The sequence below is a fragment of the Limulus polyphemus genome, unplaced genomic scaffold (assembly GCF_000517525.1).
Source record: "Limulus polyphemus unplaced genomic scaffold, Limulus_polyphemus-2.1.2 Scaffold556, whole genome shotgun sequence".
Classification (NCBI taxonomy): domain Eukaryota; kingdom Metazoa; phylum Arthropoda; class Merostomata; order Xiphosura; family Limulidae; genus Limulus; species Limulus polyphemus.
In genome coordinates, this window is record NW_013666166.1 from 212,000 (window position 1) to 238,220 (window position 26,221).

Here is a 26,221-nt window from a genome sequence, read left to right on the forward strand (position 1 = left end):
TGCCATTAATTAGAATAAGTTTTTGAGTTTTCAGTGTAATGGTTATCATAAGATAGCTATTGCCCACTTTTAATACTTGCACGCGTACAGTGTAAAAACTTTATTTGCAAGTTTTTTCTCTGCAAAATTAAGAAACTACCTGTATTTACTGTGAAAGAAACAAATCTTTAACATTTTTGCACATGTATTCTAAACTTTAAGCTTGCATTCAGCTTTTGCACATTTTTGAGAATATTTGTAGAAAAAGGCACAATTTTCAGTTCCCATTTTTGAAGTATTATTTTATACTGATCTTGTTGTGCAATATACATATGACAAAATTAACAGTAGTGATTGTATGTAAGAAAATGGTCAGAAAAAGTTTAAAATGTTTTTGTTAATATATGCATATATTTGCACATCTTATTTTAAAAATGTTCTACATAAATAGAATCGAGAACTCTTACTGTACACCTGCTAAGTCTATAATAAATGTAAATTAATAACTGTTTATTACTTACAATGAGAGATATTTTAGCCAAGGAGATTAAGTTCAGTGCCACATATATTACTGTTTGTTTGTATTTGTGATAATTAAAATTTGGGTAAAGCTACTATTCTTACCATATCATATAATCTTTGAATTTGTTAAACGATTGGGTTTACAGGCATTTATCAGAAGCACCACTTTTTTTTTATCATAGGTTCCAAATCATTAAAGCTATATCATCATCCAAAAACTTTGTTTTTTTATTTGAGAGGGAGGAGTTATGAAAAGCTCTACATATACAGTGAACCCTCATTTGTCTGGATATCAAGATGATTTTTCTTATAGACAAATCTTCACAAAGAGAAATGTATTCAATCTGTATATTCATATTTCTATAATCTGTACATGACTACACAAGCTAAGTAGGAGTCTTTCAGAACAGGAAACTTGGTAATAATTACTGACCATAGAACACCTATACTAACCAATGGGTACTATATTAAGAACAGTTTTTCTGAGAATGACCTTCATAATAAGGAGGTACTTTCAAGAGTTATAGTATGTATACCTTTATAAGTTACTTACATGGTGATTACTAGGTCGTGTAAAATACATGAGCCCATTGCGAAAGAATGAATACTGTCCATTGTATTCAGAGTGATTGATTCAACCATCCAGATGCCTCAATAATCTGGGCAAGTTAATTTGTTACAAATTCATTTGGATTTTAAGGTTTCACTGTATGCTGTACTTACATGATAACATAGAATTAATCTAAGTAGATGAGGCACAGTGCATCATGTGATCCTCATTGTTCTAAAACCCTAAGTAACTTTTTTTTGCAGTGTATCTGTTTAAGAGAAAGCTTAGTGTTTTTTTAATTTTTTTTATAATCACTAACCTAGTTTGTTTGAAAGTTTTATAAATCACAAACCAAGTTAATTTAAGTAAATGTTTTGCTTTATTAGGTGCATTTGTATGTTAAGTTATCATATGCTTGTGCTTGTACAATCTTGAGTATGATATGTAAAGAAGATAACATTATATAAATAGTACTTGTGTCTTTTTATTTATTTGAGTGATGAGAAATTTTCATAGTCATTTTGTCTTTCCAATATTAGTATTGTTAATCTTTTTCTAGCTAAACAAAATATAATGAAGTGGTTTTCATACAGGATATACGTGTATTGGCATTACTGAAGCAAAATTTTTTTTGCTGTAGATCATGGCCATGGACATAGTCATAGTCGAGGACATCACCATAGTCTTCCAACAATAGAAGAAGTTATGGCAGAAGAAGACATCAATGATAATCATGGCAACTACAGATTTCCTTCTCATTCTCCATCTAGCTTACATCATGATCAAGACAATAAGAAGTCAAATATCCGTAAGTGGTGAAGATAGTTTTACATAGATGTGTGTTTCCAAACCATAGTTGATCAGTAAATAACGTACTTTTACATTTTTTAGTAGATTCAGAAGTTAAATAAGTTACATTGAGGAATGCATGCATGATTAAATGTTATCACAAAAAATTGTGCATCAGTCGACCTTTAAGAAAACTACATATCTGTGATGCAGTTAAACAGGGGCTTACTTGTTTAAACAAATGAAGAAAGAACCAAGAAGAAATATCATTTCATTATCATTCACTTAAACTATTATTGTAATTTTCATTTGTGTTTTTACTTAAACTGTAAGTTGTTTTTCAGATATCCTTAACTTCTAAAAGTGTAACAGAGTAGTGTCAAAGTAATAAATACATATTACATAGTCTCACAAAAGAAAACATTATTCCAAACATAGTAATTAATTCAAAAACATGGCGCTTCAGTATATTGGAGTTTTACAATATAAATGGAATATTTTTTTTCTTAGTTTTATATTAAAATCTCTCCAAAATTGTGTTCAATCATCTTTTTAATATTGTTATTATATATTTATCAACTATTATTATAAACACATGATTCTGATGTTACTGCAACTGTTTTTTTTTTGTTATTATTTATTTATTTTTATCATAAACTTATAATCATGATGTTACTGCAACTTATAAAGAAATATTAACAATTGATATCTTCCAGCCAGCAGCAGCCAAATGAACATGAGGGGAGTGTTTCTTCACGTCTTAGCTGATGCTTTAGGATCAGTTATTGTTATTATTAGTGCTCTAATAATGTGGTTAACCTCGTGGGAATATCGATTTTATGTAGACCCTGGCTTGAGGTAAAATGGTATACATTTCTTCATTTTTCTCTACAATAAAATTGAAATTTTTTTTAACTTGCATACAAGTCAATTAAACCATTTATTGTTTTTGATGAAAAATTTGGTTTTCAAGATTAATTTTATTATATTTACCATTATTCATTTAAGGCACTAAGCTTTTCTTCCTTGTAGAAAATAAGTTTTTCATAAATAATGCAGTTAGTGCAGGTAATGTTAATTTTCACCCCCATGTTTCTTACAGTGTGGTGATGGTTTGCCTAATAATGAGATCTACCTGGCCTCTGTGTAAGTTAAGTCTCTTGGTAACATTTTTTATCTCAGTATTTCCCTATTCTTCTCATTTTATACTTCTTTATTGATTCTAAATTATGCAAGGGATTAAAATATTGACAATAAACTTAACTAGAAATGAACTTGAATTTTCTATAAGGGTTCTGTTTAATTTAACCTTAACCAGCTCAATTCTGTAGAATTTATTAAATTTTTTAAATGATGTAGACATTCTTTGTAAGGCATATATAAGCAGCATGAATTTTTTTTTCGAAGTAAGAATCTTTTGCAACTAAGATCCCAGTAAAGCTTGTCACTGTTGAAATAATTTCGAGGTGCATCAGTAATAAATCATGTCTGTACTAATTAACCTTAACTATGCTTTCAAGAATAAAATCCTGGAATAAATACATATGTATGAGGTATTAAAATACATGCACTCCAGCAATACAGTACCTGTACATTGTAGTTTATATACATATATACACAAAAAGGCAAAGAAATCTGAAATGAAGTTCTATGACTTGAAGAATATCACTGTTTTTTGTGTTTTTTTTTACTTATGCAGTGGTGGAATCAGCCCTGATTTTACTTCAGACAGTTCCAACACATATACAGGTAGATTATCTTCAAAAGAAGTTGCTACAAGAGGTTAGTATAAGCATTTTTCTGATGTTGCTGTCTCCCTTAGTGTATGTGTGTTAATTAATATGAAAGATGGCATTTAAACAGTAGATCATTAGGTTTTGCTGTAAGGTACTTGATGCCTATTTGTTCTTACTTTTAAAAACTGAAAAATTTCATTAAATCACATTAATTCAAGAAAGCAATAAAAATTTATTCTTTGGGAGTTTTACAAGATGCCATTTGTGAAAGGGGTGTTAAGTCTGTTGTGAAGGTTAAATGAGTAACAAGAATAATTTTTCAATTATTCTTTATAACATCTGTGATCATTTATGTTATTGAACAGATATTTATAAAAAAAATATACTTAATACTGAGCAAAATTGAATGAGACTATTAACTTGGTCATAATACGATAAGAACTAGTAACAAAGTTAATGAACAAAACTAGCACTTATTTATACCACAGCTTTAAAATGCATAAATGAAATGCTGCAATTTGAACAAATGTTTTAAGTGTACTTAGGATTCCAACTGTGAATTTTTTTTTAGTTGACTAAAATTAGTAAAATTTGTTTGACTTGGAAACTTGATTAGATTCTAGCTTTTAATTGATCAAATATTGTTAACTTTGAATTGTGAAAGTGGTAGTCACAATAAAAACTTGGCAAAATATTTTCCTAGCTTTTGTAACTTCAAATTTGATTATAGTCAGCATATTATTTATACTGCTTTTGTTTCTAACTAGATGTGTAGGACTGAAAATGTGAAACTTAATGTTTAGTATTTTTAATTGCATTCCAGTAACATCAGTGTATTTGCCATAGTTATTTCATCAGGTTGAGTTGGTTCTTCAATGTCTAAAACAAAAGAATATTGAGAAAACTATTATAGAAAATTACAGGATAAAGTAGTTTGAAACTTAAGAGTTATTTTAAGTAGATTATGTAACTTCTGCAAATAAAATATCATATTTTTATGAGCTTTCAACTTTGAAATTTTGAAAAGATTTCATTGTGATATGTTCTTTTAAAAAACAATTAAAAATGCTTATCTTTGTTGTGTATTTTAATTACTGATATGTCATTCTGTATTCTTTTAAAACTTTTATATAAAGTTTTTATTTTATAAATATCTAAATCTTATATTTGTTTTGATTCTAAAAACAGTGCAAACAGTTTACTGTGTTTATAGTTACTGTTGTGCAGTAAATAACTTTTTACCATACCAAAATTATAAGCAAGACAACTTTGTTTTTGAATTTTTTAATCAGGAGGTTTCATTTAATGTGCATAATAAGTTTTAAACCCACCTCATTTATATATATATTTTACATTTTTCTTTTGATGGTTTTCTTTGCCATTTAAGTGGTTAGGCTGATAAAACCTAATGCAAACAAGGCTTAACTCAGTGGTCTTTTTGTTACTAAAATGAAGCATTTAATGATTTAACTAAGCCCTTTTCATTTTATTCCACAAAAAAACATTAATTTTCCCAGCATTCTTCAACATCATAATTTAAATGAAATATAAAATGATATAATATGCTTTCTGTAAACTCAAAAAAACAACAACATAAACACCTTTTCTTCTGGCAACATGTCACCAAGCTAAACTTTTTATCATTGTTCCAGTCTCTAAGAGAATCATTTGAACTGAAAAACCTTTGTAACTTTTTTACAATAGAATAGAAAAATAGAAAAAGAATTTCATGAAGTGTTTGGAGCAGTAGCCTTTGAGTTTATGAATTACATCACACCGAAACAACTAAAATTGACAAATAGTGATTTGCTAAAAATTTATAAAACTACACTTTTACTGAAGTCATATGAACAAATTAGTGCTGTTTTATTCAAAACTATTTTGTCTTTCTTCCTAGGGGGCTATGAGTGCCATATTATGCTAAGAAAAAAAAAATTAGGAAAATCTCATCTGCTAGTAATTTCATTGAGAATATGCTAAATCAACCCAAAATCAAAATATGCAATTTTAAAAATTTGTATGTATAAAATGAAATAAATATTTTTTTATTGAATAAATCTCAATGCTAAAGTTTCATTTTGCCTTTATATATGTGGGAAAATAATTAAAGTTTATTTTTCTATTATTTCTTTAAGTTCAGTGGTGCAGTTTTACCCTTGAGATTGACCACACCCATCCAGACTTGAAAAAGTTAGAACAGTTTGAAGTAATATCTAGAGTTTGAGTCTAATGTATCTTAATGATTTTGGAACCTCACTGCATCATTACATTTGAAATATATCTGATGACCATCCATCTTGACAATAGTTGTACAGTGTAGTTTCCATTGCAAAAGACTCCATATTAAGGTTGTAATGTCCAAAGCACTCCTCTTCTACCTGCTTACTTTTCATAATCTATCTAGTGTATGAAGACGACATTTTCCCAACACCTGTTTTAACATTTTGATCTTGGAAATCCATAGGGACTACATCCTGTAACTTAACAGGTATTTCTTTTTATAGAATAGCATGAATACACACTTCATTCTCCAGCTGCTTGAGATATGCAATGATTGAATTGATATTTCATGGTAATAACTTTGTCACTTTTCCAGACAGAGATCATGGCTGAAGTCAGACTTGTTTCACTTCTTTTTCTGGATGGTCCTGAAGTTTATTCATATTCCATTGCTTTCAAATGCCATTAAATATAAGGAATATCCTCATTTAGGAAATTCTAAGCTCCTTCTCTGAATGCATCTTTGTGGTCTGAGTGTATAAGTATTTTGTATCCAAAAGGGCTGGTACATACCTTTCCAAAAAGTGATCAGTTTTTGATGACATCACACTACCTACAAAATACCAAACAATGTCAAAATGTAATTCTGATATATTGTATTCTGCCACAACTGTTTGTGATAGTCATGTGACTTTTTAGTTTGCATATTCAAAATTGTTTTAATCCCAGTAGTAATTGTAATGCCACTCTTGACCATACATTGCTAAAAATTAACTCGCACAAGTCACCATATTTGAAACAGACATATGTGACCTGATAGCTATGGCACCTTTTAAAATATATATATATATATATATATATATATATATATATGGTATTTTGGTTAATTTATTAATTATAATACAATAAAAACCCTAATGACTATTTACTAAGCCACAATGCATGACCTATGTAACAGTTAACTTGAAAGCCAGTTTTCATGCATGTACCATAGTAGGCCTAGTGACATCATATGCTAGGCCCCTTGGTTGAAAGAAATGGTGTAAATAATTAGGTACTAATACTAATATAAATAGACAGTGTTTATCTCACTATATAAATGAAACTTACCTATGTCGTTCTTTTATTAAATTAGATAATGTATGTTAAAAAAATATATTGCATTTTTACCTTTGCCTGAGGGCAAAAGACAATACTGAGCTTGAAACATGGCTTTGAAGTTTCAAAACTTATGGGTTTGTGTAAAAAAGAAAATTAACTGCCAAGACTATTCTTCATTAAAATGAACAAAGAGTAAAAGTCATTAAGTTAATTTATTACCTTTCCATGCCTTATAAAAATAGAAAACCATTAATAACACAGGCCTGTGAACTTAAACTTCATAAAAGTTGTTTTGGTTTTAATAAGAAATTTTCCATAATTCAGCTATGCAGATTTCGAAAGTAATGTTAATTATTTTTTCTATCGCGTAAGGATATTGTACAAATTGGGAAGAATTTTACTTAGATCAAATTATTATTTTGTTTAATGTAATGAAAATTTTTTATTATTATGTTTGTTAACAAAAATACAAACAAATTGAAGAAAAGTGAAGAACTTAGATGTCAAACAAATACATGTATGCATCCTCATTCATCCTGATTTGTTTTTTGTGAAATCTACATTTTTTAATCTCAAAACTACATGTTGTGGTCTTTCTTTTATGTATTGCATTATGACATTTTGTGAAAAATTTGTACGTGATAAAATGGATATCATTATTGGATTTAGTGTATGGGAATTACTTTAGAACACTTAAAAGTTTCAAGACAATAAAACCATTGCAGGGCATGTGTAATTGACAAGGCAACTTGAAATATAATAAGACATTTTGCCTTTTTAAATTTTTGTGTATCTATACGAGGAAGTAATGGAGCTCTGCAACAAATAGATTGCGAGAAATAAAATTTCAGGTTTCAGATGGTATAATTACACTTTTATCAGATTTAAAAACTTAAATTTTGCAGTTCTTGGTATCTCCAACTTCAAAAATATATGCTGTTTTCAAACTATATGAGCAAAAAAGTAAACCTCAAATGAATGCATAGTTACCAGATTTGCAGTTTAGTTTCATCCATTGACGAGTTGTATCTGCACAGACAGGAAATTTAACGACTTGTACCATCTCAGTAATAATTACAATAGGAGAAAATATCGAAAATTAGGGCTAGCAGTTTTGACTTGTTATTTATTTATTTCCTATCTTCTTCATCCAAATAAGTAATAAAACTTGCAACTAAAGAATATTTAATATCTGGACATTTCAGTTATAATTTCATTTTGGAGACAGTATGAGGAGATACATCACTAATAATTTTCAAGTTGTGATGTAGTTTTGTCCCTATGTATGCCTAAAATAAGAGGCTGGAAAGGGTTAATATAAGGTACTCAACCCTCTGTATTTGTTCAAGGAATTGAAATAGTTTTTTAAAAATAAGTGACTTGAACTGTAACTAAGTTGGCTACAGAGAATGATCTGTAAGTAACAAGAGGAGCATTAATTACGAGGATTAATAATGCATATGTTTTTTTTTGTTTCAGTGTGTTGCATTGTTTTAGATTGAAATATAAATTACTAAAATCTTAAAAACGTTTGTGGCTGAGATTAATTTATATCTAATAAATGTAGTTTGTTTTCAGTATATAGTAACTTATTATACCTGTGTGCTCTATTTGAATACAATAAATCTAACAATAATATTCAACAGATAAGAATTTGAGTCATCTGAAAGTTTTACTACTGCTTATCATATTTGCTAAATAAGTTGACTTGATTTTTGTCATAGAAGAAAATTTCTGTATCTTTCAAACAGATATAACTTAGCATAGTAGCCATTTTAAAAAATCCCCAGGTCTTTGGTTTGTTTCCAAGTGTTGTAAGCTTCCCATCAGATTCATTTGCTCATTCCTGCAGGAACTCTGGACAGCCAGTATCTCAAGAGCCACAAATTACTACTAAAACCACTATTTACTGTTCACTAAAGTAGTTACATTATACTTTCTATCTAAGATTGTTTAGCATTAGCCCTAGCTATTTTCAAAGCTGAGCTTTATTAAAATTTATTAGACAGAATGCTGCAAAATCATGAAAGGGGTGGCAATGAAGGGTTGTTCTAATAAAGCCGTTAACAGAAAAAGAAAATCGTGTGAAAAATAAAACATGAAGTATTATATTTTTGAGGGATGATAGTTTGTTTTTTATAACAATATAAATCTATACTTTTGGATGGGTTTAAAAATTTATGAATAAGTTGTTTATAGGCAAGACTCTGGAGCTATGCTAAAATGAGAAATGGAACTTTTTCTTTGCAAATTACATTAAAATGGATGTTAATGGCAAAATATTGACTCTAACATGTTTTTGAGTTCAAAATTGTGGATATAAAGAGTTAAAATTATTACTTCAATTTTGAGATTTAAATACTATTGAGCCTTATATATCTGAAAGGTGCTTACTAGTCAGGATAGGGTTTTTTTCTTTCTCTCTTTTGGATAATTATGAAATTGTATATTTCAGAAGTGTATGCACATGTACTGCATATGTGCTTTTATTGCAAAATACATAGTCCTAAAATATGTACTAATAATAATTTTTAAGATGGTTATTTGCACAATATAGTTAATTTAAGGTAAAAGTTTATTCTTATCTGTATTTAGTTATTTTATATTTCAGTACATTCGGTGTAATACCCAAAAAAAAGTGTTTCATTAAATTTCTAGTGGGGCTATGGTTTTGGATGACTTACCGTAGGTTTAAAATTTTCACTGACTTCCACACTGTGGCAGCAGTGTTTATTCCTTGGGTAGAACATAGTGGTGAATTTATGTTGCAGTTTTGCTGCATAACTTCAAAGCCATTGAAACAGGTGACTTAGGATATCACAATATAATCTTGTTTTGCTACAAAGTAAACTAAAAATCACATTTTCAGGCCTACTGCTTTCAGTTACAAAACTTATTTTCAGACCTGTATATGCAGTTCACATATTACAGGCATGCAATATTCAAAACTTGTACATTCACACCTGCAGAAATAAAGCACTAAATATTGGAGAAGCCTCTAGACTTATCCCAAACCTTTTGACCTGGAACCCTCTCCAACAATTCAATATACTTTAAATAATGTGACCAAAATTGTCAAGGTATTTTAGACATAATTAATCTTGTACTATGACACTTGAAATGGTATGAGCTGGTGTGCAATATAATGTTTTGTTTGCCTGTAATGTAATTACTATTACTATAATCCTCATGTAAGCCTCGTCATTATAGAAAGAAGAAAAATTGCTTTGTATCAACAACATCCATGGTTTTTGTAAAAAATTCTATTAGTATTTAGATACATGTATACAAATGATTGGTGAAAAATTATTTCCTTACTCATTAAAAAGAAATATAAGGTGAAAAACTGATTTCATATAAATGTTGTTCAGCACTATATAATATATGTGATTATAGCTTCTAATGTTTTAATCATGGGTTTACCTTGTGGTTTACATATACAGCTATCAAAGCAGGTACACTTTATATCCAGTCTCCATCATTTAAATGAGAGTAATTTGAATTAACCATATAATTATTTTCCCTTACAAAAGTTTAGGACCTAATGTACACCTAATATCAGTATTAAATAGACAAGCATTAACCAGAGGAGATTTATATGCAATTATCTTTAATTTCGTATATATTGCAAACTGTGGTGTCTGTTCATTACAGTGTTCATCTCCTTTCGTTTGAAAACCTATGCATGCAGGCAAAGCTCAACATTCAGTTTTAAAATGATGGGAGACAGGCATGAATAATTTTGATGCCAAATTTTATTTTGCATACGGGATATTCTACACTAAATTGTTAGTAATTAATCACACTATCATTCACATTTCAAAATGTGACGTAACTTAAAAAATAAAAATGTAGATTTACCGTATGTTATTGTTGAGCGACACTTAGCATGACTGAAATGCTCAATAACTACTTTTCGCGGTGGGTGGTATGAGTAGCTCAGAGCTTTGCAAGAGTGCAGTACAATTAACCTGTTTAAAGTCCATAAAATAATTTAAATTGATAGATTAACTTAAAGGTTTCCCATCACTGGGGACGGGTCTTTTGGTTGTATGTAAAAAGTAAAATTATTTAAAACTGAAAAGATTTAAGAGAGGAAGTATTTTGAAAAATTAAACTTCATTAATTAATGATAAAACAAATTATTTTGTAATATACATGTTTTGTAGGCAAGTATTAGTGTAATTTCATGTTGATTTAAATTTTGAATATAAAGATTTCAAAATTTAGTAAACTATTACTGAAAGTATAAAGTGTTAGATTTTGCATTTTATTTTATAAATATTTTTTATTTCTCTATGGTTAGAACTTGTTATTAATGTCTTTGTTGTGCTTGCTGTACTATAAGAAAGCTAAATGACCATTACAATACAACTGATTAAAAAGGTGTATACACTTTGTATTGAATAGTAGTTTCTTACTATTTTATGAAATGTAGTGTAGTTTTTTGAGGTAGCATTGTTTATTTTCTTTTGTTGTGAGACATTCCCCAGGTAGAGGATTGTACATGAACATTTAAAATGCTGTAATTATTCTAGTACATAAATAAGTTTCATTTTCAGATTGATGGAGTTCTTGCAGTCCATGAATTTCATATCTGGCAACTAGCTGGAGACAGAATCATAGCATCGGCACATATTCGATGCAGAAACCTTTCTGAATATATGCAAATTGCTGAAAAAGTGAAGGAGTTCTTCCATAATGAAGGTATACATTCAACCACAATCCAGCCAGAGTTTGTTGAACTTGAAAGTGATGTAAGTTGAACTGAATTACTAGTAAATTTAAAGGCTTATAAAATATTTTATTTAACTTTGAATGAAAAGTTTTTTCATGAAGTGTATTGTATGATAACATAAATAAAAGATATAGCAAGTATTAACTTTTGACCTTCAAGAAACATATAAGTTCTGTCAATAGGTTTTTACATAAACTTTGTTTACAGCTTTTTCTTTTTGCTAGTGATGAGATAAATCTGTTTAAATTACTTGCAATTTTAAAATGTTATTACAGCCTGTAAATAGATGCTGATTAACCCTCTCACTATGAATAGCTTAAAGTATGCATATCCTGACATTTTATAGTTACTGTAACTTGCATTCAAAATTTAATTAAACTATCAATGTATACAACTAAACTTGGCATAAAAACATAGTTAGTAAATCAAATTTTTAATAAATGTTTGAATTTCTTAATTTTAAAAGGAAATATTGAAATAAATCCTCAATTTCCTCTTGTGTGAGAATCGTGACATTTGTTCTCTAGGTCTTTCCCTATCTCTAATTTGTTTACCACCCCTCTCTGAAGTATGTAGTTTAATGTAAATTACTCTTTGTAATATAGATATTACTAAGGCAAAGTCTCATTCACAGATCACCAATAATTCTCTCTGATGTTTTTCATTATATCATTTATATCATCATAATATAGATATTACTAAGGCAAAGTCTCATTCACAGATTACCAATAATTCTCTCTGATGTTTTTCATTATATCATTATAATATAGATATTACTAAGGCAAAGTCTCATTCACAGATTACCAATAATTCAGAAAAAGAAATTTTAATCTCAACACTGACTCCATATATTCATTGACAAATATTTAGTAAAAATGCTTAATTATAAAATCTGATTTTTTGTGTATAAAAGACTTGTAATGTTTATTGAAAGTTTGCCAAATTTTGTGAAGGTACACAAAACATATTAAAAGTTAAATTCTGTAAACTGTGATGACTACTTTGTGGTTAAAAGATCAATCATGTTGTCTGAACCCATCTGAAAAGATCCAATATATTATTGTGGACGATTTGTTTCTTGTGACTTAAAAACCACTTCGTAATACTTTGTTTTCCAATGATAGTGCTATAAACTTCTTGAATGCTATTAACTGAAGCACCATTAAATTAAAAATATATTATGTATACTTATAGTCATTCTTCTACACTACTGAGTTGATATATATTCCATAAAAAAGTTTTATTAATTTAATTTTAAACATAAAAGAAATTTTCAATTGTAAACTTTGATTTTTGGTGTTTGTAAATTTCATCATTTTTTTTTTTTTGAACATGAAACAGTACTCGTAGCCCATGTTGAATAAAATTGAAATAGTTCTGAAATAAATGGCACCAATTTGAAACTTTTAACATCAAAACAAGTGTAGTTTCACTGATTCTCTACCTTTGTTGTCATGGTGCTATGTAAATTACCTATATCTCAGCTTTGAAAAGTCATGGGGCTAGTGATAATGAAACTGGTGGGAGTTTTATATCTTTACATGGTTTTTAATTTTAATTGTTTTACAAGCAGTGAAAATATATTAGGGATATTACTTAATGTAAAGGTGTGTATTGGGAAGATTAAAGCATTTTTGTTTGTACTTTCATATCAGGCCATTAGATGATGAAAGTAATTCACATTTCTGTTCTGTCTCATAATAAGGTCTTCCTACCCTCATTTTCACTGACAACGTTGCTATCTGCATTTTGCTGCATTGACATGCCAATTCATTTGTAGACATAAAAAAATCAGTTTTTAATGAAGTATTTTGAACAAAAATTTCTCCATAAATATATATAGTCAAAGTGTTGACTGCTTCGAGCTCGAAGTAATTTTCATGATAAGATTAAAAATACTTTTCTTCATTTGAAAATTTCATATTTTTGTTCAGTAAATTTTTTTTTTATCTGTTATTTTCTTTACCCTAACTATACGAGGTTGATCAATTTGTCTGACCTTTTGTAATCACCAAAAAACAAAAGAAAATCTAAGTTACCCTTTTTTGTTTATAGAATGTCTTCAAATTGTAACATGAAACTACACTTGTTTACTTAAATATCTTTGAACTTGTAACACTATACATCTGTTTATACTTGCATTTTATTGTTTTATTACCCTTTGAACTGTGTTTAACTAATATTCCCACCAAAAAATTATGAAATCAATTGGCAAATGTGCACCTCATGTTACCCTATCAAATTATATAACACATGAGCTACTCGTGAGTTGCTGGCGAGCATATCTCGTGAAAAATTATCATTCTTCATTCTACCTAATCTAACCTAAAAAGTTTATAATTTTTACATTTTAGTTACTTTTATAATAATAAATAAAGAATACACACAAAAAGCAAGAAATATATTACAGTACACCACCAATTTTCTGGCAACTGATGGTCTGGCACCTCCTTTAATATTGACAAAATTACGAGAGCACACTTGAAATTCCTGCAACTGCCAGACTACTTCACTGGGTGGCCACAGATAGTATTCTGTGTGACGCACACTCTTTCGGGATGGGCTACTTACATTTTATGTAGATACGTCACTCTCGTGAAAATTTTCTTATAAATATTAAACTAGTGGATCAAATTGCTTGAATTTTTTCATGAATGTTGCCAAGAATACGTAGTTTAACAAGATACAAATATTTAGTTTCGATTATTTTTCTTAAATTTTTTTACAACACAGAATGTTGATAATAGTGTATGAAAATTCAAAATATAAAGCATTTGAAAATAACAATAATGATAACAGTAAAATTATAAAATTTGCCACTTTGGAAGTGGTATTACTGCAACATTCTTTGTAAGTACAGTAATTAATAAACTTTTTCATTTATACTGTACTAATAAACCAGTATCGTTTATACCTGTACTAATGTATTTCATTAATCATTTAATTCACATTTAATATTTGCTTGTTTTTTTTAGTTTCTAGCAGTCCATGGTGCTTTAGAGACACATGAGGGGTATAATTAGTGAGTCAGAGTTGTATTGTTGAATTATTATTACGTGACCTCTGCTGGTGCGGCAAAACGGATAGTCTGGCAAAATCCTGGAACCACGGGTGCTGGAAAATCGATGGTGTACCTGTACTGACCTGGGTTCTTTTTTTTTTTTTTTTTTGCTGTCCACTGTTGATGAAACTTAACTCTACTTTTTGTACTAATGGTGCTGCACTAAATAATGTTTTATTTAATTAAATAATGCACCAAAGAACACAGAATAATAACAGACAAAAAAAAAGCAGACAATGTTCCATAACTATCACAATTTGTCTGGCTTTCTAACTATGTGACAAGTTCAATTAAAAATTCATTAAAAGTTCATCAGTGTGTTTCCCCATGGGAATAAAGTTTTAACTAAAAACAAGATAGACAATTATCTTTGCAGAAAACAATGTAATATAAGACTTCATTTGATAAATTAAAAGTTGGCTTTTCATTGGTTATAAATAATATAGTATTAAATGTCAGAGAGAACTATAGGCAATTTCTGAAAGAGGTAAGGATGTAAGTGGTGGGTGTGGCAAGAGGGAGCTGACTTTCTATTTTATGGCTTTGTAACCAAATAATAGTGAAGACTATAAAACTTGACGACATCATGAGAAATTTAATGCAAGTTTTGTATTTCTCAGAGGGGTGGTAAATAAATGAGAAAAGAGAGGATGCATAGAGAGCAAATGCTACAATTCTCATACTTGGGGATATTAAAAAAATTTTAAACACTGTCTTAGAAAATTAAGAACTTAAAACTTGTATAATATTAAAACTTTAATATTTACAAGGTAGCTGTTTTTGAAGTTTGTGTACTGTTTTTGGTGAACTCTTAAGTGTATATATTTTTTCATAATTAATTTGTTTTTGAACCATTATTCTTGTAATGTAGAAGCAGTTTCAATAACTACTGGTATATCATTTAGTGGTATCCTTGTTGTATTAAGCCTTTTTATGAGACTTAATTTTCATTGATTATTATTTTTGAAAATATTCAAGTATAAAATAATTCACATGTACAGTTTCCGCATTGCACAGCTTTAGCCTTGTGAATTTTAACTGAAGTGGCTGTATACACATTAAGTTTTTTTTTAATTGCAAGAAAATTGAGTATCTTTCTGAGACTACTAAATTTGTGATGTAACATCAGCGATTCTGTTACATTATAAACTTAAATTAGCAACCTAGTGATGATGCTTTAGTTTTGATTATGGTACAGTAAAGTGTGAATGCATTTGGGCAAAACTACTGAGAAAATGTCAGAAATAAAACTTATCTTGTATATAAGGAAATTAAGTTTGAAGTGTACTAGTTTGTTTCATATTGAATAACAAATCAGAGTATTTGTTATGAATACAAAACACTTTGCTGTAACTTTAATAATACAAAGAAATCAGTGAAAACACCAGAGTGTTTCTTACATTATTACCAATATGCAAAATAAGTTTTCTGGACAGTCAGACAAAGGTGTTTGATGATGCGCAAAACAGTTAATCTATGTTATTTGTAGGTCTGATTTCATAGAAGAAAGCAATGATCACTAATCACAATTAACTTTTCCAGGGACATTAACCTTAAACTTCTCAGTAAAAAATGTTAGCTTTCTTTCTATATAATGTCAGTGAGAAAAGAGAACAGAGACTTCTTATTAACAAGAACTTAAAAAGTATAGTACAAAAAAGTAACTTATACATTGTTTAAGAACTCTTTGTAAAATGATTGGGGGTTAAACCAGCTTAAGAGATTTAACTTGGATCTAAATCCATAAATTTACTAATGCAAAGTTAACTTAAGTGTAAAAATAATTCAAGATTATTAGTAACCAAAGAAAAAATACCAGCTGGTTTGCTGCTGTGTTACATGCATGAATATATATGTAGAAGCATTTTTGTATTTACCCAAGTGAACATCCAAGAGCAAAAAAATTAAACAAACCAATTAACTGCAATTAAACTACTCTCAAAGAGCTACTAAATGACATCAATTTGTTTAATTATATTCTCTGAATAAAAATTTAACTTCTTGGTCAGAGCTTATCTTGAGAATAGGTATAATTCTACAAGCTCATGTGTTTTCATTTCTGTATTATTTTTTTGGAGTGGTTTCAGATACATTAATCTCTCCAGTTGAGTCATTGCTTTTTTTGTTCTCCGATTTCTTCTGAAAATCTTATGCAATACCCAAAATTTATTTTGAACACTGTCCAGTTATATGTGATGTTTTGTTTTAACTAGTCCAATTTCATGTGCACTCATTCTTTTATATAAATATATTTAGGGGTAGTATTCAACAAAGAACTAATAACTGTTCCATCCCACAGAATTGCGGGTATTTGTGTTTGATCAAAACTTTTAATATGAAGTTGTATTTAATTTTTTGTGAACTAGATATTACTGATCTTTTAATATTAAAATATATTTATTAAAATACCAAGTAATTGTTTTGAAAATGCTTAACCCACCTGAGAGTTACATGCCAATATCATCTTTATGAGCATTAAATAAATAATGCAATTAACTAAAAGTTAATGGTTGAATTATTCTACAGAAATGTTAAAAATGTTTTATGATGAAAAATTAAATATGGTATACCAATTTTTTTCTCTTTTAGTTTCAAGATGGGGAGAATTGTGTTTTAGATTGCCCAACCAACAATAGCTGTGTAGCTCAAACATGCTGTGGGCCACAGAAAGATGGTAAAGAATCTCCAGTAGCTGGCCTTCCCAATGGATCTGTATCACCAACATGTCGCCAGAGGAATAACAGTTATGCACCTGAACTTAGGCGAAGTATGAGTGAGGTGCATGTGATGCTAAATTCAGAACAATTAAATGATATTGAAGAAACTGTAGCTTAACAGGAATTGCAGTTACTTCAATTTTCTGAACCCGTGGTTGTGACAAGTCAGGGCTTAATCTAGGTGGATTTCTAAATATTTTGTGAATGTTGGTTTAAAAATTTTCTAACTCTTTATGATAGGGTGTTTGGTGAAGTAACAATCACTGAAATGTTTTCAGATTTTTTTTAAATAATCACGATCAGCTTGTATGTGTGGATATACGTGTACATTAAAAGTTTATTTTTGTGTTTCAAACCACCTTGATTCAAAATATAATTGTTGTAGAGACCATATTTTGATTTCTTTTATCTTGCAACTCAGTCCGATAAAAGGATACAGATGTTTTATCTGTTGCCTTTGGAATCAATGACCAGTAATCAACATGCTTCTTTAAGAAATCTAGGTTAAGTCCTGCACTTAATTTTTGTTACTTTCATTAATCTAGAAAATATTGAAAACGTGAGTTACAATATAACAGTTCTACAGACGTGCACATTAATATATTGTGTATCATGTAGCTAAGTAGTGATTTTTTAAGTGTATGTAGTATAATATTCTTGTCAAGTACTAATATTTGTTAATCCAGAGCATTATTACACACACACAGTAATTATTGCCAACCAGAAGCAGTATCAATGAAAATGTCTAACTAGCTATTAAATATTACAGACATTACCTTCCTTTATAAAGGTAATTATGTAATAACTTCTAACAGAAGAGCTGCTAAAATTCTACAGTAATAATTAGAAATAATAATAAATACTCTTAATTTAAAATCATGTGCAGTTGTGGAAATATTATTATAGGAACAAGTATTGTGAATTAGTAAAATTTCATTCATATATTGTATATATATATACGTGAATAAAATAATGCTATGAAGTATAAATTTTACAAAGCATTCATAACATTGCAGCATTCTTTGATTATATTGTAAATCAAACTTGTTTTACGCTATTATGATTTATGAATCTTATAAATCTGTTAAATTTTTACTGATTATGAGGTGTTGAATTAATCGTGTAAATCTTCAGAACTTTCAGTCCTTGCCACCTTTTTTAAGAAGTGTATAAAAACAGTATGACAGTTTGTAATAATGTAGTTTTTGTACTACCTATGATCGTATGAAGTATGTTTTATAAACGTAATTACATGTACATTGACAAGCATTAGAGAAGGGTGACTAAATATAAGTGGTATTTTTTTAGCATAAATGAGCTTTACTGTTACTCTTAATATAGTTCTTTATTTGGAAACACTGGAAAAGATGTTTTTTCGTGCAGTGATTAAACATTCAGAAAGATTTATGCAGGTTTAAGAAATGTCGTTAAAACACACGAGGGGGTATTTAGAAAGAAACAGAATTTAAGAATGATCCATTATCATCATCATTTCATGGGCTTCATCGCGTGAGTTTGATAACGTAAAAAGAACTGCATGCAACTCCTTTAAGAGCTCCTGGAAAGGATCATGTAAACCATCTTTGAGAGAACTAAAATGATGGTCACAGGACGTTTAAAGGATGGAAAAGATACTGTCTAGAATTACTTCATAATAAATAGTATAAGATGTGATTTTATGTAACAGAATAACAGATATTAACTTCTTTAGATATTAACTACATGTTGATATCCAGCTTATGAGAAAGAAAATTATCTGAGCACCTCTTGTAATAAAAACCAAAAGTTTTTTTTTTTTTTTTGTATATGTATTTATTTCCACATTCTCATTGTTAATGTTATATTTTTCTTGTGAATTTAGTAAATACATGCACATGCGCATGTTTGAGTAATCCAAGTGAGGACCTGTTTACAATTGTAATTTGTTATTATTAGAATTATTCAGTGGTCATTTCTGATTAGTAAAATTGTCATAGCATTGCCAGAATAAAAATCTAGTTGTCTAGTCAAAAACAATTGAAGAATGAAAAATATTTTAGTGGTTTGTGTAAGAGGCCTACTTTAATGCATTCCTTACTCACTTGGTAAATATAGTTGTATTCTGCTACTATAGTTTCTTGCTTTTAGTCTAGTAAATATAGTTGTATTCTGCTACTATAGTTTCTTGCTTTTAGTCTAGCAAATATAGTTGTATTCTGCTACTATAGTTTCTTGCTTTTAGTCTAGTAAATATAGTTGTATTCTGCTACTATAGTTTCTTGCTTTTAGTCTAGTAAATATAGTTGTATTCTGCTACTATATTTTCTTGCTTTTAGTCTAGTAAATATAGTTGTATTCTGCTACTATAGTTTCTTGCTTTTAGACTAGTAAATATTTTTCTTTTTCCAGCATTAAATCTTTCTTTTTGAGTTAATCAGTATAACAAAATTATGGACAGCATTCTAACTGAACGTGCAAACTCTGCACACCACTTAACTTTGTTGTGCTTTATCTAATGACTCATTGCTATATCTAGAAATTATAACTAATACAATTTTGGGATAGGTAATATTATAATTAAGTCTTAATGTTTTGAATGGGGCTTTTTTTTGTTGTTGTTATTATTATCGTACCTGGAAGTACTGTCTGATGTTTGAATCTAGTAATGGAAATTATAACAGTACAAGGAAACAATTTTTGATTGTATATTAGCAGATTATAGTGCATTTGCTGAAAGATTGTATATACAAGGTTTTATGAAATTTAGTGTTACAGAAAGCCTAGCAAACACTGACAGGTTGTATGCTAGTTACATTTAATGTTAGGCCTACGCTTAACACTAGTTGCTTTTGACAGACAAAACATTCCATGGTACAAAAAAAGAAAACAGGTCAACTTGTTATAACAGGTAAAGTCTGAAGGTTTAAATAAATAGACTAGTTTTCATATATACTGTTACATTTGCATGAATGATTGAAATATATGTCACTCATGGATTTTTAGAATTAGTATGATAATTGTTCATGTTAAACTAATGGGAGTCCCCCATTAGGTCAGCAGCACTAAAATACAGGGTTCAATTTCCTGTGGTGGAAAGAGTGCAGATAGCCTATTGTGTAACTTTGTACTAAAATAAACTACCAGGAATATTGACTAATTCTACAAATTTATGACTGAAAAAAAAATGTATAACAATATATCAACCACATTGTAGCTTCTAAACAGTGCCAATGAGGCCTTTTGCCCAATACAAGGTTTCATCAGGTCAGCTGGGATACATCAGACACAGTAGTTGTTATAACTATTCAGTAGGCTGTTATCTCTTCTCAGTTCATAATGCAATTGAAGTGTGCTTGATTCTTAATATATCCAAAGGTCATCTTAGGTGTTAACCAAGTTTTGCATAACTCCAGCTTTCATAGTTTTTATTTTTAAACATAAACGGTGAAATCACGGGATCTACAATAACTCTTATAAATTACTTTCAATTCATGTACTTTTCAGCTGTATAACATTCATAACTGTGCTGATGAGATACTGTAAATATGTATTTTTCCTATAGATTAATTACTATAAACTAAATTTCCATCCTTTTAAAACTGTTATTCTTTATTGAAAGATAACTATAAACACATCTTTCATGTTGTTGATTATATTTTTAATGTATCTTCTACCAAAATTAAGCTACTTAGCCAAGGGAAAATGCTAAATGTAGTTCAGAAATAGTTGAGCTTACTTGTCATCAGAATGTTCTTACGATAATTTGGTGAAGTGTAGCTCTATTTGTGTGAAATGTATATCTATAAAAATGTAAGATTTCATTGCATTATGGCTGTTATTTTATTTTCATAAATTTCCATTGGTGTTTTCCTTTGAGCTGTAGACAGTGCACCTACTATTTTCATACAGTGAATATGGCCAGTCTGAAAATAATTAATCTCATTATTTGTTTTATAACCAGAAAAATGTGTTAACTCTGTGAATAATTAATGTTTTACATGAGGATACTTTTACTCAGTGTGATGTGGAATATCTTTTTTTAAATTATCTTTCAATTTCACCTTCAAAAAAGTTTTGTACATTTGGATATTCTTAGTAGATATATAGCAATATCTCTAATTTTGTAGATTTTTTAGTATGTCATCTAATGGTTATAATTTCTGTTTCTAAGATAGAATATGAAAATAGATCTGCTACTTTTGTAGGTAATTAATCTGTAATCTCCAAAGTATGTTGCCAGTAACTTTGTTTGTTTTTTCTCTCTTATTTACTTGCACTTTTTTTAGTGTCTAGAGTACTGTTATGATTGAGAGATTGGTAGTTAGTATGAGATATAGTACGCCTTTAGGTTTTTATTTTCTTAAAGAATCTTCAAAGATTTAGACAACTATTTTTCCAAAATTAGGACCTTGATTAATTCAAATTTATATTTTAAGTGAAAAAGATGACTTTTTAACTTATCAGTTTTAAACTTAACAGAATTATTTAAAATGTCATCATTTTAATCAGATAGTAACTAACACAAAAAATAATGTAACTAATAGTCCCTGACTTAACACATTATGGGGTAAACAGAGTATAGCATTAAAGATACACAAAATAAGAATAGTTAATCACACTACAACTTAAATCTCTGAAAGCATTTTATTTATAATCATTGTCAAAAATATAGTATCCTGAACATGTTTTACAAGAGAATTATGTGAACTGTAACGTAAACATAAATAATAAGTTTTAATGAATAGCTAGAGTAAATTATGTTTGACTCCCATATTTGGTGTTGGGAACTTGAGTTGCTTAACATAGCACATTAATTCTGTAAAAGAAACTTACATAGTTGTTATATATAAATTTGTTTTTATGAACACAACTGCTTTCATTCCATTACTAATTATAGAAATAAAAAGTTTAGTAAAGATGTGGAAAAATATACATCTAGACCAAGCAAGTCAGAATTTGTGTAATTTGAAATTCAGCGATATCTTTATTACACCAAACTAAGTACCAACTATTTTTATTTTTTAAACATTATTAAAAGAACATTAAGATGACTGAATGAGAGTTAAGAAACATCACTTCTATTGAACACTTATACAAATTTATATAGTGAAAATGTTTATTTAAACATTGTATAATACTTTCTTTGCCAGTAGGATCTCACTTTAAGTTGTCTGCGTAACTGTAGAACATATTGTAGGTTGTCTGATTCATTTATGACTGATTAATTAAAACATGATCAGACCACCAGTCATTTGCTTGATTTACATGTGCATTTTGTGCAAATAGCAAGTGATTGTCCTAAATCTACAAGTTTTGCTTCAGTCTGATAATTTTTTCTTTAATATTACATCAAAGTCAAGGCAATTAGTTCAAAAATCAGCAAATAGTGAAATAGGAGTCTTCTGTATTTTATTATTTTTTAAAGTTTGTTTTTGTAGTCAAAGTTTTAGAATTATTATTTCACTAAATATCTTCTCAGTATATTTTACCATATATTTTTACTGTTCATAAATTTGCTAATTTTGGCTTTTTTTAGCCCTGTAAGTCTACTGTTCCCACTTTTATGTAATGGTAGAGAATTTTTTTTTTGTGTGTGCGTGTGTAAGCCTTTAGAATTTTTTGTTATGTTCTCAAGACAGACTACAAACACTAGTGTACTTTTGTGAAGTACATATTAAATTTTTCTTATTTTTGAACAACAAATAGTAGAACAGTAATTCATTGTTTAATCCTGGAAGTGAGAAATATTCTCTAATTTTGCATTTTTGAGGAGCGTTATTTAACTTATGTGGAAGGATGTGGGGTTTTATGTGATCTCAAGCTGTTGGTGATAAAGATGGGAAATACTTCATTCAGATCAAAAGAAAAAAATAATCAATGACCTAAATTTTTACAATAACTTAAAAATGAGCAGTTTGAGAGCACATACATTTCATGAAAGTCATTAATTACAATTACTATTAAATGAGTGTTTTATAAACTAAAGGATGACTTATTGAAAAAACAAATCTTTTTTTACTGAAACAGTTAACAATTTATCTTGTAAACATTTCAAAATCTCGCAAATCATCAGTAATCACAAGATGTTAAAATTACACGTGTGTGTGTATGTTTGTGGTATATGTATTCTTATATAACAGTAGATTTTGGAACATATCTATAAGGGTTTATAAAAATGTGTAAATATTAAAAAGATATATTTTTTTGCCAATTTTCATCCATGTGTACTAGAGTTAAAGCTACATGACTTGGTAACACATTTTTAATAATTTGTAACATAGTAGTAAAGGTGTAATCCTAAACTCAACATTTGCTTGCAGAAGCTTACTTATCATAAGCTTATGTTTTACAGTGATCAAGTAAATTCCCAGTCTTTGGGAGGGAACATTTTTGTATCCTGTTGATTTTTGCAACTAAGATAGGATTCTAAATTATAACTTTTTGACATAAACTTCCTGGTTTGAGAACTTTTATTTAACCACTGGCGGATCCAGATTTTGAAAATGGGGAGGAGCAATGATTCTGAACGTAAATGATGAATTTTTGGGACTTCCCTGGTAGGAGTTAAATAGGTTATTTAGATTTATTATAATGTTTGCTAGATGTTGTTGTTATTATTGCTTTTTTATTTTTTGTAAATTTAATATGAAATTTCACTACATTCTTCCCTTCTCAAAGATCCAATTTTTGCAAATATTTTGATTTTATTTTCAAAATGAGGAAGGGGGGTTGTGTGCCAGGCCTGTATCCGCACTTGTTAACCTATAGTTAGTTTCATCTTAAAGGAACTTGCACACAGCTGAGAAAGCTTTGTTCAACTGAGCCATCCTTGAAAAAGCTCCTTTACAGTTTCCTACTTTCTTTTTACTGATCGTTTCTAATGTAAACTGTTGAAGAAGAAAGGAGGCAGTGGTTTTAAGTATCTAAGAAGTTCTTATTTTAGTCAACTTACTGATGCTTTGTATGGCACGTGTAAGAAAGTGTGTTGAGACAATCCATTTAATTAATTTTATTATAGCCCTATAGAATTAAAGATGCAACAGTATTATGTGAATGGTTGTATTTTTAAGTTTTATATAATTTTGTGTTCACTGTTTGTGAAATAAGGAACTCTTATAAACAAATATCACATTGTAGTGTGCCTTCTAAAACAAGAGGATAGTTGTCCAAAGCCCACACCTTACAATTTCTAATTTAAAACTTTCAGAAGTCCAAACTTGTATGTTATTTGTTGTTCCACTTCATATTTAACAAAGTATCATTAAAGAATGTTCAGTACGTGGCACTGGCTTTTTAGCCGTGGCATAGCAGCTCATAGAATGGCTCAGAGTTTTTTTCAAGTACAAACGTTTAGCTCATAGCTCCATCTCTTGACCGATTTGAGATCTAATTACAGCCATGGCTATTGAGGATTCCCTCTTGTTTCTTTAGGCGTAACTGAAATCCAATTTATTATATTTAAAGGCCATTTCAAATATATCGGAGCGTATTATAATTTTCTGATAAGATGCTATCATAGTTTGGATACTAATGTGATTCTACAGGATAGTTTATCTTAGGTTGACTGAATATATTGTTCTTCTCATAGGACTAAACTTTTAATGTTGCAAACAAAGTTTTACAAACATTATTGGCATGATGGCTTTGGAGAAGAGTGACTACCCAAAACTCAGTATAGTTCATTATACTTAAATAACCAAAAGTGTATTAACAAGAGATGTTATAACTCTTCCAAAAGCTTTGTCGAAACCAAAAAATGGAAAAAAAATCTTTAAACACTCAGTTCTTACTGCATCTTTAATGAATTTCTTGTACTTATGAATTGATTTCTTTTATAGTGTAGTTTTTATTCGACTAAGCACTTTGCATTTTCATCCTTATACTTTGACATTTTTTGTAAAAAACTGAGGCTGTTTAGAAATTACAAATACAAATTTATATTTAATATACTTGAAAACTGTTTAAATACTTTATGCTGTATGTCATTTTATCAGTCCTTGTTTTTTTTTTTTTATTATTTTGTATTAATTGATGGGATCAAGTGCCCTGTTTAAAGAATTTGTGTTGATTGATTTTCATTTATTCTAATTCATGCCTATATCTGTATCTATATGCACTTTAGTGATTATTCTTGGTTATAAATGTTTAGTTGAAGGTGTAAAAATAAAATTATACTGTCTTGGTAATCAGTCTTAAATATTTTTTTCACATTCCTATGACACCAATATATTTTTTCAATCAGATAAAAAAATATCAACTTTGCAAGATGAATATTAAGATTCCATAAAACTTACTATTCTTTATTGACAGGATCATTTCTTGTTAAAATGAAATTTGGTACACATTGTTGGGGAAATGTTAGTCAAGATAAGAATAGCTAGAGATACAGAACAAATTAAGCAGAGTCAAGTGAGTTTTTTTTAACTGACTGAATAGAAGGAAGAGACAGGGAAAAAATTGACAAAATCTAGCAATTCTTTATTATTTAAGAAAAAATATTCAGCAAGTCGTGCATAATTGATACAACAGACAGCATTTGTATTTAGAAAATGGAATAAGGTTTACATTAAAGTATAAAGAAAGCCTAAGTGTATCTTGTGTGTAATAAAGGACAGTTGTTTTTGCCAGAGTTACTCCATAACGTTGCAGCTCACTTCATATGCTATACTAATTGTGTTGGGATTGTTTTCCAGACTAAATTAATCGGGCTTCACTTACTTAAATTGTTAGCGTCAGACCTAACCAGAGCGGTTTGTACTATCATGTGACTGGTCATTCCCAAGGAAGCTAATAACCTCAAGAGATAACCTGATTGTCAGTGATAAAGAC

At 29.0% G+C, this 26,221-nt stretch overlaps 1 protein-coding gene across 1 annotated transcript in view; it reads left to right on the forward strand.

Moving 5' to 3' along the window:
* Positions 1-25,578, forward strand: part of LOC106459084 (zinc transporter 1-like) — a 42,417-nt gene extending 16,839 nt beyond the window's left edge. Inside the window, exons 4-9 of the mRNA XM_013918668.2 lie at positions 1,692-1,859; positions 2,557-2,698; positions 2,943-2,986; positions 3,540-3,622; positions 11,460-11,654; positions 17,286-25,578. Coding sequence (XP_013774122.1) covers positions 1,692-1,859; positions 2,557-2,698; positions 2,943-2,986; positions 3,540-3,622; positions 11,460-11,654; positions 17,286-17,531 — 878 coding nt within the window. The 3' untranslated portion in view covers positions 17,532-25,578. The remainder of the gene's footprint in view (positions 1-1,691; positions 1,860-2,556; positions 2,699-2,942; positions 2,987-3,539; positions 3,623-11,459; positions 11,655-17,285) is intronic.
* Positions 25,579-26,221: the final 643 nt, after the last annotated feature.